General features: G+C 41.4%; 1 protein-coding gene across 2 annotated transcripts; it reads right to left on the reverse strand.

Moving 5' to 3' along the window:
* Window positions 1-2,200: 2,200 nt before the first annotated feature.
* LOC115665167 (acetyl-coenzyme A synthetase, chloroplastic/glyoxysomal) lies at window positions 2,201-10,114 on the reverse strand. Of its 2 annotated transcripts, none has more exons than XM_056308499.1 (19): window positions 9,974-10,114; window positions 8,606-9,028; window positions 8,336-8,479; window positions 8,070-8,225; window positions 7,835-7,957; window positions 7,575-7,743; window positions 6,787-6,869; window positions 6,451-6,552; window positions 6,280-6,368; window positions 6,091-6,181; window positions 5,360-5,473; window positions 4,909-4,985; window positions 4,755-4,833; window positions 4,575-4,643; window positions 4,306-4,481; window positions 4,050-4,106; window positions 3,771-3,861; window positions 3,530-3,628; window positions 2,201-2,690 (listed from the first exon to the last, which is right to left on the reverse strand). In XM_056308499.1, the coding sequence occupies exons 2-19, from the start codon at window positions 8,990-8,992 to the stop codon at window positions 2,505-2,507; spliced, it is 2,292 nt and encodes a 763-aa protein (XP_056164474.1). In that variant the 5' UTR covers window positions 8,993-9,028; window positions 9,974-10,114; the 3' UTR covers window positions 2,201-2,504. The 2 variants fall into 2 exon arrangements, with proteins under 2 accessions (XP_056164474.1, XP_056164473.1); XM_056308498.1 differs by lacking the exon at window positions 9,974-10,114 and adding an exon at window positions 9,221-9,926.
* Between the last annotated feature and the right edge of the window lie 4,067 nt (window positions 10,115-14,181).

Raw genomic sequence — 14,181 nt, forward strand, 5'->3', positions numbered from 1 at the left:
TAATCGATCTCCTAAATTAGCAGTAGAGATCGTCGCCGGAAGGATAATGCCGATGAAGATCAAATTCTCGACCCAATGAAGATCGAATTCTCGACTCTTTCGGAGACCGAAAGCCCGTGTGGTTTTCTATAGTATAGAATTGGACTTACCATTTCCATGTTGATACGGATTAGATGTTACATTTTGTTTGAGCCTCAATCGAAGTGGCTTCTTCATTTAACACTATCAAGACGCTTTACGGTCATCCTAGTGCCAGTAGGGAGACTCTGGACACTCTTGAGAAAATCATCATCTCGCAAGCACGACGACCAAATCCTCTCTCAAATGCCTTCTACTAAGTGCAAGAGAGTTGGGATGCCGGTAAGTTCGCATGCGGGAAAATTACCAAAAAAGTCCTAAACCTTTTGCAGTTGTGCCAATTCAGTCCTAAACTTTTTGCAAACCAGCCAATTCAGTCCTTTTGGCCGGCCGGCACTGACGTGGCCGCCAACCGGCCTCCACGTGGCAATATTTTATTATTTTCGAATTTTTTTCTCTTTTTTCTTTTTTTTCTCTTTTCCTTCTCCCCCTGGCCTGTACGGCCAGGGGGAGGCTCGCCGGCGAGGGCCCAGCTCCGGCGAGGCGAGCTGGGCCCTCGCAGCCGCTGGGCGAGCTTGCCCAACTCCGACGAGGCGGAGCTCGCCATGGCTGGGCGAGCTCGCCATGGCAGGGCGAGCTCCGCCCTCGCCTAGCGGCGGCGAGGGCCCAGCTCGCCATGGCTAGGCGAGCTTCGCCTCGCCAGATCTGGGCGAGGGCGGAGCTCGCCCAGCCAAGGCGAGCTCCACGTCGCCGGAGCTGGGCGAGCTTGCCATGGCTGGGCGAGCTCTGCCCTCGCCCAGATCTGGCGAGGCTCGCCCAGCGGCGGCGAGGGCCCAGCTCGCCATGGCTGGGCGGGCTTCGCCCTCACCCAGATCTGGTGAGGCGGAGCTCGCCATGGCATGCCCAGCTCCGGCGACGCGGAGCTCGCCTTGGTTGGGCAAGCTCCGCCCTCGCCCAGCGGCGGCGAGGGGCCCAGCTCGCCTCGCCGGAGCTGGGCCCTCGCCGGCGAGCCTCCCCCTGGCCGGACAGGCCAGGGGGGAGAAGGAAAAGAAAAAAAGGGAAAAAATTCAAAAATAATAATAAAAAATATTAAAATATTACCACGTGGACGCCGGCTGGCGCCACGTCAGCCGGCCGGCGGCCACGTCAGCGCCGGCTGGTCAAAATGACTGAATTGGCCGGTTTGCAAAAGGTTTAGGACTGAATTGGCCCAAAAAAAAGGTTTAGGACTGAATTGACACAACTGCAAAAGGTTTAGGACTTTTTTGATAATTTTCCAGTTCGTATGCCTATACCGTCATCCCTAACACCACTCGCCGGAAGTCAACATCGTTCGTTTTCGCCTTACGCAACAAGAAATTTGCAAGTAAAGAATGCCTCGCCAAACGTGGTCATCACCATCGCCGCACTTCATCCTCGCCTCTTTCGACGATGGCCCTTTGCCAAGAAGATATAGCCACAAGTATAGGGTGATTATTTGTACTCGCAACGGCTTCCTTTGGGTGGGTACAGTGGATAAAAAATGTGATGGTTTACTTTCAATGCGTTTTGAAAGGTCAAACACCAGCACGTTCTCCACCACATGACAAAAATAATTTATCTACTAAACCGAAATGCATTTGTAGTCTTGCAGAATTCGCCGCGCTGTTAAAATTCTACATAATTGGTGTTCGGGTCAGGTCATGTTAATTCATGTAGCTGATGAGGCCAGCCCTTGCTGGCCTCCGGCGTGGGCGGTCCTCGCCAAGTGTTTCCTTTGGCCAGGCACCGGCCATCGCCCAAGCCCAGCGATTGGCGGGAGGAAAAAGAAGGGAGAAAGAAAAAAAAAGAAAAGAAAATATATAAAAATTCGGAAAAATATTATTAAAAATTATTCACGTCAGTGCCGGTCGTGTCACGTAGGACGGCCGGCGTCGACGTCGGCGATTTTCAGGCAAGATTGGCCAGGAGGACGCAATTGGCAAAACGTGAAAATATTTATGACTTAATTGGCAAAATTAAAAATATTTATAACTAAATTGGCAAAAGTGCAATAGGTTTAGGACTTTTTCAACGATTTTACCATGAATTGGATCACGGATCAGCCTGTTCTTTTTGTTTCTTGGACAAAAAGATGAATAAAGAAGAAGAAGAAGAAAGGCGATTGTTAACGTTATTCCAAAGAATTGATGATGTTGACGTTCTCGCGGACAAACGAGTAAGTTTTTACACCGCTAATATAGAATCAGTTCCAGAAGAGGAGAACAACCTATTTCATTGTTCTTTTGACAAAGGTCAGACGCCAACAGGTTCAGAGAAGTGCTCAAGAAATAGCTGACTCGGAATAAGCACTATCTTGCCACTTACAAACTCAAAATATCCAACGACGATGAGAGCCTGAGGCTGAAAATCCTGATAATGACCTCATAAGTAAAAACTTTGGTGGTTCAGGTATCAGCAAGCGAGATCAGCTGATCGACAACAGATGGATCTGCCAGTGTGCTGGTGTCTCCAAGCTCGTCTAATTGCCTCGATGCGATCTTCCTCAGGATTCTCCTCATTATCTTTCCACTGCGGGTTTTCGGTAGGCCAGGCGCCCAGTGAATTTTGTCAGGTGCCGCAAAGGCTCCAATCTAAAAGTCAGACAACCAATAAATCAGATTGCCTAGTCGAAAGTTACGTTTATGAATTAGCTCTCAGAAGTTACACAAGATGGACCGAAAAATAGATTTCAACTGTTTATTAGTTCATAAACGAAGATTGAGTTTATTGTGAAGCCCGATTAAGCCAATAATAGCACAGGAAGCCAAAAAGGCCCTGCAACATATAATGGAACCTGGCCCTACATTTGCTATCATTTATACATACAGCGACACGAATTTAACAAAAGTTAAAAAGAAAGAAAGAAACCAAAAAGAAAAGATATTGGCGAAGTGTTAGAGGCAGTGAGTTCATCATGATCCATCAGCCAAAAGTTCCCATTTAGCATGTGTTCCACTCTTTGATCATTCTTGTTATACACCTCATGTAAGGAAAGAGAGATAGAGCTCCATGTGATGAATACGTTCATTTGAATCAGAAAACTTCTAGATAGCTAAGGTCAAAATCATTAGACGTCATCAGGGAATCAACTAAAAAATTAGAGGTATCTAATAATCAAATGAGTAGTAGGAGTGAGATCTATAGCATTAGGTGCCCCATGGTAATTACGGAGGGATTGAGCACTGTTTGCAAAGCCCAAAGACAGATTAAAAGGAGTAAGTAAACAAGAGGTTCAATGATATTTGTTTTGAGTGGGATTAGTATGTGGAATGAAAATGAGATACCGTCACAATCATCATCACAATAAAAATTTACTATGTCCAGAACTTGCATACTGTCGGATGACAAATTTAAGTCACTTAGGGGAGTTTTCAGAAAGCAAGAGTGCTTAGTTTTCAAATAAAGAATTGAGTGTTAATAGGATGCAAACCTGTTTCCTGACGTTGAGTACGAGGCTTTTTCTCAGTTCTTCGCTGTAAGGTTCACCTTCCACCAGAGTGACAAAGGCGTAAATACCCTGTCCTTTAACCTAGAGACAAAAACATGATTTGTTAGCATTTAAAGCAAGCATAGAGAAACTTTCATCAATTACTCTCTCTCTCTCTCTCTCTCTCTCTCTCTCTCTCTCTCATGCAAACAAAGAACACAGAGGAAGAAGCGCGCAAAAGTACCTCATGCTCAACGGCAACAACTGCAGCTTCCGCACATTTGGGATGTGAGACAAGAGCAGATTCCACTTCTGCTGTACCTATCCGGTGTCCGCTGCAGAGGCAAGTGAAGCATCATCAGATAAAAAGTCCAGTATCTAAGGATTACTGAGTGCTTTAAGAAGGAAAAGAATTGGTCTTTGGAAGTTGCTCAACAAAAACAAAGCCACATTGTATGAGCACGACAAAACTGTTCAAATGCAGAGGTATTAAAGAGAAGATCATGAGAAATTTATGCAGTACCTGACATTGATGACATCATCAACTCTACCAGTCAGCCAGTGGTAACCATCCTTGTCCCTGCATCAATGGTTGAGCGAATTAAAAAATAATGAAGTCAAATTGTACAACTTACAGTGCAAAAGATATAACCATAACTACACCTTCTAAAGATATATAAAAACAAGAATATTTAAGAAGGAATTGTACAAACATCCCTAGTAAGAACACAGGCATAATGCAAGTAACTAAACCAATAATTTGATGGGTAACAACTAACCTGCTGCAGCCGTCACCAGTAAAATAGTATCCTGGGAATGGCTTGAAGTATGTGGTTTCGTATCGCTCATGATCACCATAAAGTGTACGAAATGCCCCAGGCCATGAACTTTTAATGCACAGGTATCCACTACACTCGCCTTCAATTTCAATCCCTTTCTCATCCACTATGACAGGCTGCACAAAACAAAGGTGGAAATTAGTCGGAGAGACACTTGTGAAAGGCTAATGAGTTTTTCAAAGGTCAAGGGAATGAAAGAGTTTAGAGACCTGAACCCCAAAGAAAGGAAAAGTAGCAGAACCAGGTTTCTGAGGCCAGGCACCAGGTAATGGTGTGATCTGCAAGGTAGGTCAGTGTCACCGGAGTCAGATTGAGACCATAAAGTGAATTTTGCGGGCATTCTTTGTGAAAAATTCTAACATGAACCCAAACGAAGAATAAAAATGTACCATGAAGCCGCCAGTTTCAGTTTGCCACCAAGTATCAGATATAGGGCACCTTGAATCCCCAACTAAATTGAAAAACCACCTGAAGAAATGTACACAGGTTTATGGATCTAGTGAAAAATTATCTACATCAGAAAGTTAGGATAAAGCTCTGCACCTCCATGCACTTGGATTGATAGGCTCGCCAACACTTCCTAAGACCCGCAAGGATTTGCGTGAATACTTGGTAACATGCTGCAGCACCAGAAGCAACTTGATGACATTGTTGTACCATCATGAAGCTGACTTTAAAGAGCTTCTAGACTCATGACCGCAACATAATGGAAGAAACAGAGTGGCTGTAGGTGAAATTCAACAGCATGTACATGCAGGGGTACATACATTGAAAGGACACTCAATCAGCCAACCGTTTTTCAGATGGTTAATTAGGTTAAATGGACATGGATGAGGAAGTCAGTTGACACAAGAGGAAGTTACATGGAATTACTTTCAGTAACAATATATCTAGACAAGACACCTTCAAGTCAAGATCCACATTAGTTCAAGGTAACAGAGGATTGCTAAGTTTCTAACCACAAAGTTAGGTGTCAAATCTTAGAAAGACTTGCCTCATCACCATCACGCATGAGCGATCTCACCAACGTAGGCGCAGTATAGAAAATTGTCACCTTGAATTTGTCGACGATATCCCAACAGCGTCCGGAGTCTGGATAATTTGGTGCCTGCAGCAAATCAACATAATTGGTTAAATGCGAGTGCAAACAAAATGAGCATAAAACAATACAGGCAAGAGAATGATTCCTGTTTTCATAATTACTGTCTCCAGTACAACTGACTTTGATAGCAGGAACAAAATATGGATACTCTCTTACTCTTGGACTAGAGAACCACCTTTTCTTTCTGCTATTATAGTTTTCTAATTCTGTTTCTGACTGTTTCATCAATGATACTTCTATTTGGGTTAAAAGAGCATTCTTCCACTTCATAGAATGCTAAATTGCCAAACTTCCTTAGATTCATTTGGTGATGGTACTCAAATATTATCTATTTAATAGCTCCCTGGTAATATAACCTGGTCGAGCATTGGCTAATCGCAAGCAAATAACAGAAAACCAAAACAAATAGCATGCATTTCTTTTTTAGAGGATCTAAGTCACCAAGTACTTCAATGAACTAGTCTGATTCACTTTTTTAAGGAATTATGAATTCAAATGACATACATCAACCTCATCTGAAGTTCTGAACACTCAAATTGCAAAGTCATGAATGAATTATTTATGAGGTCCCCACACTCCATATGCAAACATAAAATGTTGTAAGGAAGACTGTGAAGCATTACCCCTTCAAAAACTACAACAGATGCTCCATTGAGCAAAGGTCCATAGGTAACGTAACTGTGCCCAGTAATCCAGCCACAGTCAGCAGTGCACCTAGACCAGGTGGGTAGAAACGGAAATATGAGTTGCAAAATAGTCGAAGAGATTGTGGATGCGACCTTTTCATGGACATAATGGATGAATTGACTTACCAGAAGATGTCATTTGGTTTATAGTCAAACGCATACTTGAATGTCGTGGCAGTGTATAACATATATCCTCCGGTAGTATGGAGAACACCCTATAAGAAGCTTCATATTAGCACATACTAAAAGAAACAAAGAAAGATGCATGATCCTGAATGAATCGAGTCTTGAACCTACCTTCGGTTTTCCAGTGCTACCACTGGTGTAGAGGAGAAAAAGTGGATCCTCTGCATCAACCCACTCTACTTCACATGTCGTTGGATACTTAGGAACAACGTCCTAGAAGCCAAACATCGCTCATCAGTTTCAACTATAAAGCAACCACCACAATCCAATTCAAACTCTTCTAAGTTGAGAGCCTAGCAATCCAAAAGTTATAAATTGTCCAACTCTTCTAACGAGTGGACAATAAGTTCCCTTTTTGAAGAATCTACTATACATGCCGGTGAAATTGTCCGAATAGAGTGATTCCATCTTCTAAATATAGGATTTCAAGAATTTAGTTATATGAACCTGCCACCATATATCTCTCCCTTCCTTCCATTTGGTGCTTTCTCTGTTCATGGCTAATTCATTTTCATACGTTAAGCATACACCTGCCCGAAAAGGAAATTAGTTAAGTCATTTGAGGACATGAACAACAAACATATCAAAGCACATTCAGTAAAATCGATCATAATTGAATGGGAGAAAGATATCTTATCAAGATTATCGCTTTAACGAGCAGAATTATAGGGCTAAGTATGGGTCTTTTGTACACCTCAGACTAGATAAAAGATTTCAAGATAGACTAGTTTGACACTTTACTCCATTGGCCTCTCAGCAGCAATTGGTTTAAAAGAAGGCAGCCAGAAGCAAATAAACCAGTAAGGTCCATATGAGAAGCTATCCATGTTCTCCTTTCTAAAAGGATAAGGTTACCACATTGCAAATGGACAACAAAGCTTCTACTCTAACATAAGAAGGCTCACATCACCTTGGAAGATTGATTTGGATAATAACAGTTACCAAATTATTATTCATGATTTTGTAAATGCCGCTACAGATTTTCATGAGAACAATTCTTCAAGACAATGTTTTCCCTTATGAATTAGTAATATTACTTCAATATCAGTTTACCATTCATCCCATGAATTAGTGAATGACCTTTTTAAAGTTGCAGTACTAAGTCCAGATTGACCATACATCTATCATCAACATCTTCTAGGTCCTAACTGAATCAAAGCTCGCAAGGAAGAGAAGACAACAAGGGAAGACAATTTGTTCATCAGATCACAAGTAAATATTGGTAAATCCCATACCTACAGAAACTCCATTGCCAGATGACTCAACAAGGGCAGCATCAACTATGTCTTTCAGATGTATGACCTTGGAACCTCTTTTAACTGCATTGCAAGTAATAACAACCTTCGATTTGCAATCCACGATTCTTTGGGAAAGAGACTCAGCAGAGAATCCAGCAAACACAACCTTAAAGAAACAAGAAACGAAGCAATTGGTATAGGAACATCAAGTACTGGAGAACGAAATGTATATGGGAGATAAAGAGATCTAGCAATACCGAGTGTACAGCACCAATACGCGCGCAAGCAAGCATGGCTATTGGCAGTTCCATTAACATGGGAAGATAAATTACCACCGCATCACCCTTCTTAACACCGATGTCCTTCAAGTAATTTGCAAGCTGAACCAATACACAGTTACCAATCACAATTAACTGAACATCTTTTGACAGAGACTACTTCATGATCCAACATGCTCGCTAGCAACATAATGCATATAAGCATCGTATCAACCTGGCATATTTTTTGAAGCAGCTCTGAGTAGGTCAAGGTGCCATCATAACCGGGCTCGTTCCCTTCCCAGTAGATCGCGATCTTGTCTCCAAGTCCAGCTTCCACGTTTCTATCCAAGCAATTGTAGCAAATGTTGGTAACACCACCTTTGAACCACTGCTCAGTCAACAAGCGAAATCACAAAAATGGGAATGATGCATTCCTTTCCGAAAGAAAAAAAATTCGAAAAACTTCAGATTATTCATGACATGGCAAGAGAGGTGAACCTCGATCTTGACTTCGCCATTCCGCACATCGAGATTCTCATAGCATACTGGCTCACCCCACTTCTTTTTCCAGTAGAATTCAGATGCAATATCAGACCAGAAGCCAGCCGGGTCCTCAATAGACCTTTTGTACATCTCCAAGTACTGACCACGTCGAAACGGGACAGAGTCAGATCGACCCACCAAGCACTTGCTAAAGTGCCTCAACGACCCGAAGCCCAAAAAAGGAAGAACTCAAACCTGGAAAACAGAGGAAAGAAAAACTCTTACCTTTTGCGGAGATGGGACAAGGGCCTGCTTGCAAAATTCATCACTGGGGAAGACGAGATCGTTCTCTTCGGAGGCGAGAGCTTCGCCGAGGATCACAGCATTCAAATGCGAGATCCTGCCAGCCCCGGAGGGCAGAGTGGCCAGCGAATCCACGTGGCGCAGGTGGTGCGACGTCGTCAAGCTCCTGTCCGACGGGCGGCTGTAAGATCTCACCGAATCGTCCGATTCGTAAGATGCCATCGCCGACTTCCCAGCACCAGATCGGAGGTTCGGACGTCGAGGAAGACGGCGAAAGTAGCCGGGGTGGAGGTGGTCAAATCTGGAAGCGGGAAGAAATAGGAGACTTTTACATGCCACTGCAAGATGATGACTTTGAGGAAGCACCATCCTTGTATAATGTTTTGACACTCTTATTATATTGACCTAAACATGGCAAAACCACATAAATTAAATACCAAAAAATCTGCCAAAAAGAAGAAGAAGAAGAATTCCAAGAAATGGCAAACAATATCCTTAGTTGGTTTCTCTGTCTCTGTCTCTCTCTCTCTCTCCTGATATAGCCGTTCAAGATTGACCAGGAAAACGTCCAGGAACTACAGAGACGAAAAGGCTTACTTTCTTCAACGTCGCGACGCACGGCCTAACAGTAATCTCGCTGTTTGCCAAAAGGGTATCCACAAAAACGCTTTTTTACTCGATCATGAGGATGAGGAAGATGGAAGAAGAACTACTCTGCGACAACCCAGAGCGAACGAGAGAGCTGAGCTTTCATTGGTGGGCGGATTGACATCAGAGATTTTTGGTCAATTCTTTTATCCGGCTGTTGAAGACCGGGGACGAATAAAGAAATCCAGGCTTAAAGTGTGGCGAATTGAATAACCAAGAACGTTCAACGCACGAAAGGTCGACAAGAATGACAAGAAAGAATATCTTCTCGGGTTGACGAAGAACAGCAATCTGAATCTAAATCTAATCGAATCTCGCCAGACGGGCAGAGCCCATTTTTCTAAATCTCACGGACGCACACCTACTCAATGCACTCCATCTATCTCATAGCCATCGGCTACTGGGTCGACAGATTCGCAGACGAAGGACAACAACCATATCGGCATACATAAGCATAAAAATATACACACGTTACGTATAGTATGTAGAACTCAGGAGGGTGGAGGGGAGAAACAAGGAATAGGCAGAGAGGGTGGCGAGATTCTGTGGGGGAGGGTAGGCGTTGTGGGGTGATGGAAGAAACGCCGACGCAGAGAAGGAATGATTGCTCTGGGAGTAAAAGTCTCTCCAAAAGTTCCGAGGTTGATGATGAAGAAAAGAAGCTGTTTTGTGAGCTCGGCTGTTTCTAGATTGAAGTTTTACCTTTTTCTGCTCTTCTGTGGAGAAATCGCCCTCGATTCTTGTCTTTGATTGTAGGGACTTTTCTTTATTTCATTTAATATGCAGCTTTAATTCTAACAAATTTGGTCTTGAACGTGTGCTTAAAAGACTTCACTCGGGATGTAAAGTACAGACAAGTATTCCCTCCCCTCAAGAAAGATAAACAAATGAGGGGAACATGAGAGCTTGAGGGGGTCCGGCCGCCAGGACATAAAACAAGGCGTGTATGGGAGAGTCGGAAAGGATTTACTCTCCACCCTTCCAGGTAATGATCCTTAGGGTTAACAGTAACCAAAGACCCCAGGGTGAGCATCCCTTGGTTACTGTTATTGTCTACTATCAAATATGGGAAAAGAATACTACATGTTTTGTATGATGCTCCGGTAAATATTTTTTCAATCATTTGAGTATTATAACTTTCATATAGCGCTTATTTGAGTATTATAACTTTTTTTATTCAATCACTCGAGTGTCATAGAAATTTCCAATCGATCAATTCGGTAACATGACTTTTTAAAACGTTTACTATAGGTACCGTGTCACGTCAAATTTTTAACACTTGAGTGAACGTTTTAAAAAAGTTATAGGACTTAAGTAATCAATTGAAAGTTATGGTATTTAAGTGAACGTTTATTAGAAGTCGTGACATTCAAATGATCGGAAAAAAAAAGTTATAATATTCAAGTGAGCGTTGTACGAAAGTTACGATATTTGTGGTGTCAATCTCCATCAAATATGATTAGGAAGAGAGGCTCAATGTCTACTAACTATGTCAACTCACAAGAGTTATTTGTTGTTTCTAAGTCCTGGGACTAATTTTGAGAGCACAAATACTCAAAAGAGTATTAAGGTTGATGCCAACTCGCGGAGGAACGATTCTATTTGGTTCGTGATTTCTAATGTTGTCCTTTCGGAACTAGCATGTTAGACTGCTGTAAACTCTTGCCCATCTTCTATGTGTGTTCAAATGAGGTTCTTTTAAAAAGCCCACTTGCAGCCATGTCTTATCTCATCCTTACTTAACATTTATTAAAAAAAAAAATTAACCAAGAAGATTTTATCTTTCTCATCTAGAGGTGGCCACGGGCCGGTTTTGGCCCGGAACCGGACCGGAACCGGCCCGGTCAAACCCGGGCCCGGCCCGTTGACCGGGCCCGCGGTTCGGAACCGGAACCGGCCCGTGGCATACGGTCCCGGTTCCGGTTCCTGAAAAACTTGAACCGGCCCAGAACCGCCGGTTCCGGGCCGGTTCTGAAAAAAAAAAAAAAAAAAAAAAAGCCTGCCGGTGCAGGCTACAGCACAGCCTGCAGTGCAGGCCACGCTGCAGCAGCCTGCACCCGCAGGAGAACGGGCCAACGGACGGCCCAACAAAAAAAAAAAAAAAAAAAGATTTATTTGCAGCAGGGCCTGCAGACGTGCAGGCCCTGCTGCGCCGCCGCAGGCTTGCAGCCCGTTGGGGCAACGGCTACGCCCCAACGGGCATTTTGATAATTTAAAAAAAAAAAAAACACATAACCGTTGCAAAATTGCAACGGTTATGTTTTATTTTGTTTAATTCTAAATTTTCTTCTATTTTTTTCCTATAAATTCTCTCAAATTCTCACAATACACATACAATTCTCTCAAATTCTCTTCTCTCAAGTCTCAAATTTTCTCAATACTCGAAATTCTCTCAAATTCTCTGAAATTCTCTCAATTTTCTCAATCCACGCAATTCTTTCTTAATTCTCCCAATTAATCCGCTCAATTCTCTCAATCCATTCGAAAAATGGCAAGTGGAAGTCGAGTGCCAACTGGCAAAGGTAAGAATATCGCAACGGAATCCCATCATTCTTTTGATCCTCGTGAATATGCAGATTTTCAAGATGATGAAATCAACATTTTTCACGATGTGGAGCGCGTCCCGACGCAAGAAAGTTTTCATCCTCCTGCTGAAATATCTACAACAAAGGAAGCGGAACGGGAATTTACATCCGACATTTGGAATCACTTCACGAAAATGGAAAGGTTTGATATCGGTCAAAAAAGGTATGATCTAATTTGTAAATATTGTGGAAAAATATATAAATATACAGGTGGACAAGGATATGGAACATTTAAACGACATCTTGTGAGCAAACATCCAACTGAAACGGGAATCGATATCGGGCAACAACAAATTTCTGGGTACGTCAATCCTAACACTTCCCCTTTATTTCGTTTTAATGAAAAAACTTATAAGGAAGAATTAGGCAAATTTATTTCCGTTGAGCATTTAGCATTTAATTTTGGAGAAAGATTTGGTTTTAATGAATTTGTACAAAAAGCATGTGCTCCACAAGCAAAACGTGTTTCTAGAAATATAACTAAACGAGTAATTAAAGATCTTTACAAAAATGGAAAAAATGATTTACAAAACTTTTTTATGCAATTTAATGGATGCGTGCATATAGGTAGTGATATTTGGAGTGATCATTGGCAAAATCATTCTTACATGGGCATAACATGTCATTGGATAGATGACGAGTGGACTATTCAAAAAAGAGTTATTGCATTTAGAGTTTTCGATGATCATCATACGGCAAATAATATTTATAGACTAATTAGGCAAGTTTTAGAAGAATATTATTTGCTTAACAAAATTTTTTCAATTGGTTTTGATAATGCCGCAGCAAATACCGCTTCAATTGCCGAGTTAGAAAATATTTGTAAACCCGCTTTTGGTGGAAAATTTTTTCACATTAGATGTGCTTGTCATGTTTTAAATTTATGTGTACAAGATGGTTTGAAAACTCTTGATATTTTTCTTCAACCAATAAAAACGGCGATTCAATTTTTATGGAAACACCCCAAAAAAATGAAAGAATGGGGTAGATTTTGTAGAGATAATGGCAAAAAGCCAAAAAGATTTCCAAGAGATGTTCCAACTCGTTGGAATTCTACTTTCCACTTGCTTAGTGAATCTTTAGCATATAAAGATTTATTATGTGCATTCATTTCTAATAATATACCTGAGATTAATTTATACCCACAAGAGTGGCATATTTGCCAAAAAATTTTAGATCTTTTAAAGGTTTTTAATGATGCAACTTATACTTTGTCTGGTGTTTATTATCCTACTACACATTTATTTTTAGTAGAGTGTACTAATATTGTCGGAACTTTTGATGAATATGAAAATGATGTTGAATTACAACCTACTGTAGTTGCAATGAAAATGAAATGGCTTCATTATTATAGTGAAATTCCCATGATTTATTTAGTTGCTTGTGTTTTTGATCCGCGTTGCAAATTGGATGGCTTAAATGATTTTTTGCGTGCGTATTATCAATGTTTACATTATGATGTGACAAATGTTACAACCATAGTACGTGAGGTTAAAAACGTAGTAATAGAATTATATAATGAATTTTATACTAAATATAATTTAGGTGATATTAGATCTTCTCAATCTACGGAGATACAAAATGACAGTACAGGTAAAATTAGTAGAGGGTACCAACTTTTATTACATAAACAAAAAAAACAAAAGGGAGTAATAGGAAATATTTCTGAATTAGAGAGTTATCTAACCATTTTATTTGAGTTTCTCAGCTGAAGGTGGTACAGATTTTTTATTTTGGATTGGTGGAAGAGGCACGCAAGCCAATACCCAATCCTTTCTCTTATTGCAAAACAGATTTTTTCAACCCCTTGTTCTACAGTTGCGGTCGAACAAGCATTCAGTGCCGGAGGTAATATTTTGAACGAACATCGTTCAAGATTATATCCAGAATCAGTGGAGATGCAAGCTTGTGTTGCTGATTGGACGAAGGCTCAATACCGGCAACAAGAGATAGATCGGAATAATGAATCCGAATTCTTTAACGACGGAGATACTACCGCTACCACTATCGGTACTGGAACGGGTAGTGACGATTGAGAGTAAAAGAACTATTGGAGTTGGCAAATATTTCGGGAACTCTTGTTTCTCATACCGGGTATGCCCACGTGAGCTTAGGGAAACCGAAATATAATCCGACGATATGTGACCTCTGGTCCCCTGCGCACGGAATGCTTAGGTTTTGGGATAATTTTAGGGTATATATATTGTACTCCTTTTTTTTTAAGATCGTTGTAACGAATTGTAATGTGCTTAATGATAATTTATTAAGTTGAAGCCCTCTCTTTCTCTCTTGTCTTTTTGTCCCCAAATTTGAGTACAATTTACA

This window comes from Syzygium oleosum, unplaced genomic scaffold, assembly GCF_021117445.2.
Source record: "Syzygium oleosum isolate NSW1041296 unplaced genomic scaffold, Sole_v2.1 Sole_v2.02, whole genome shotgun sequence".
Taxonomy (NCBI): domain Eukaryota; kingdom Viridiplantae; phylum Streptophyta; class Magnoliopsida; order Myrtales; family Myrtaceae; genus Syzygium; species Syzygium oleosum.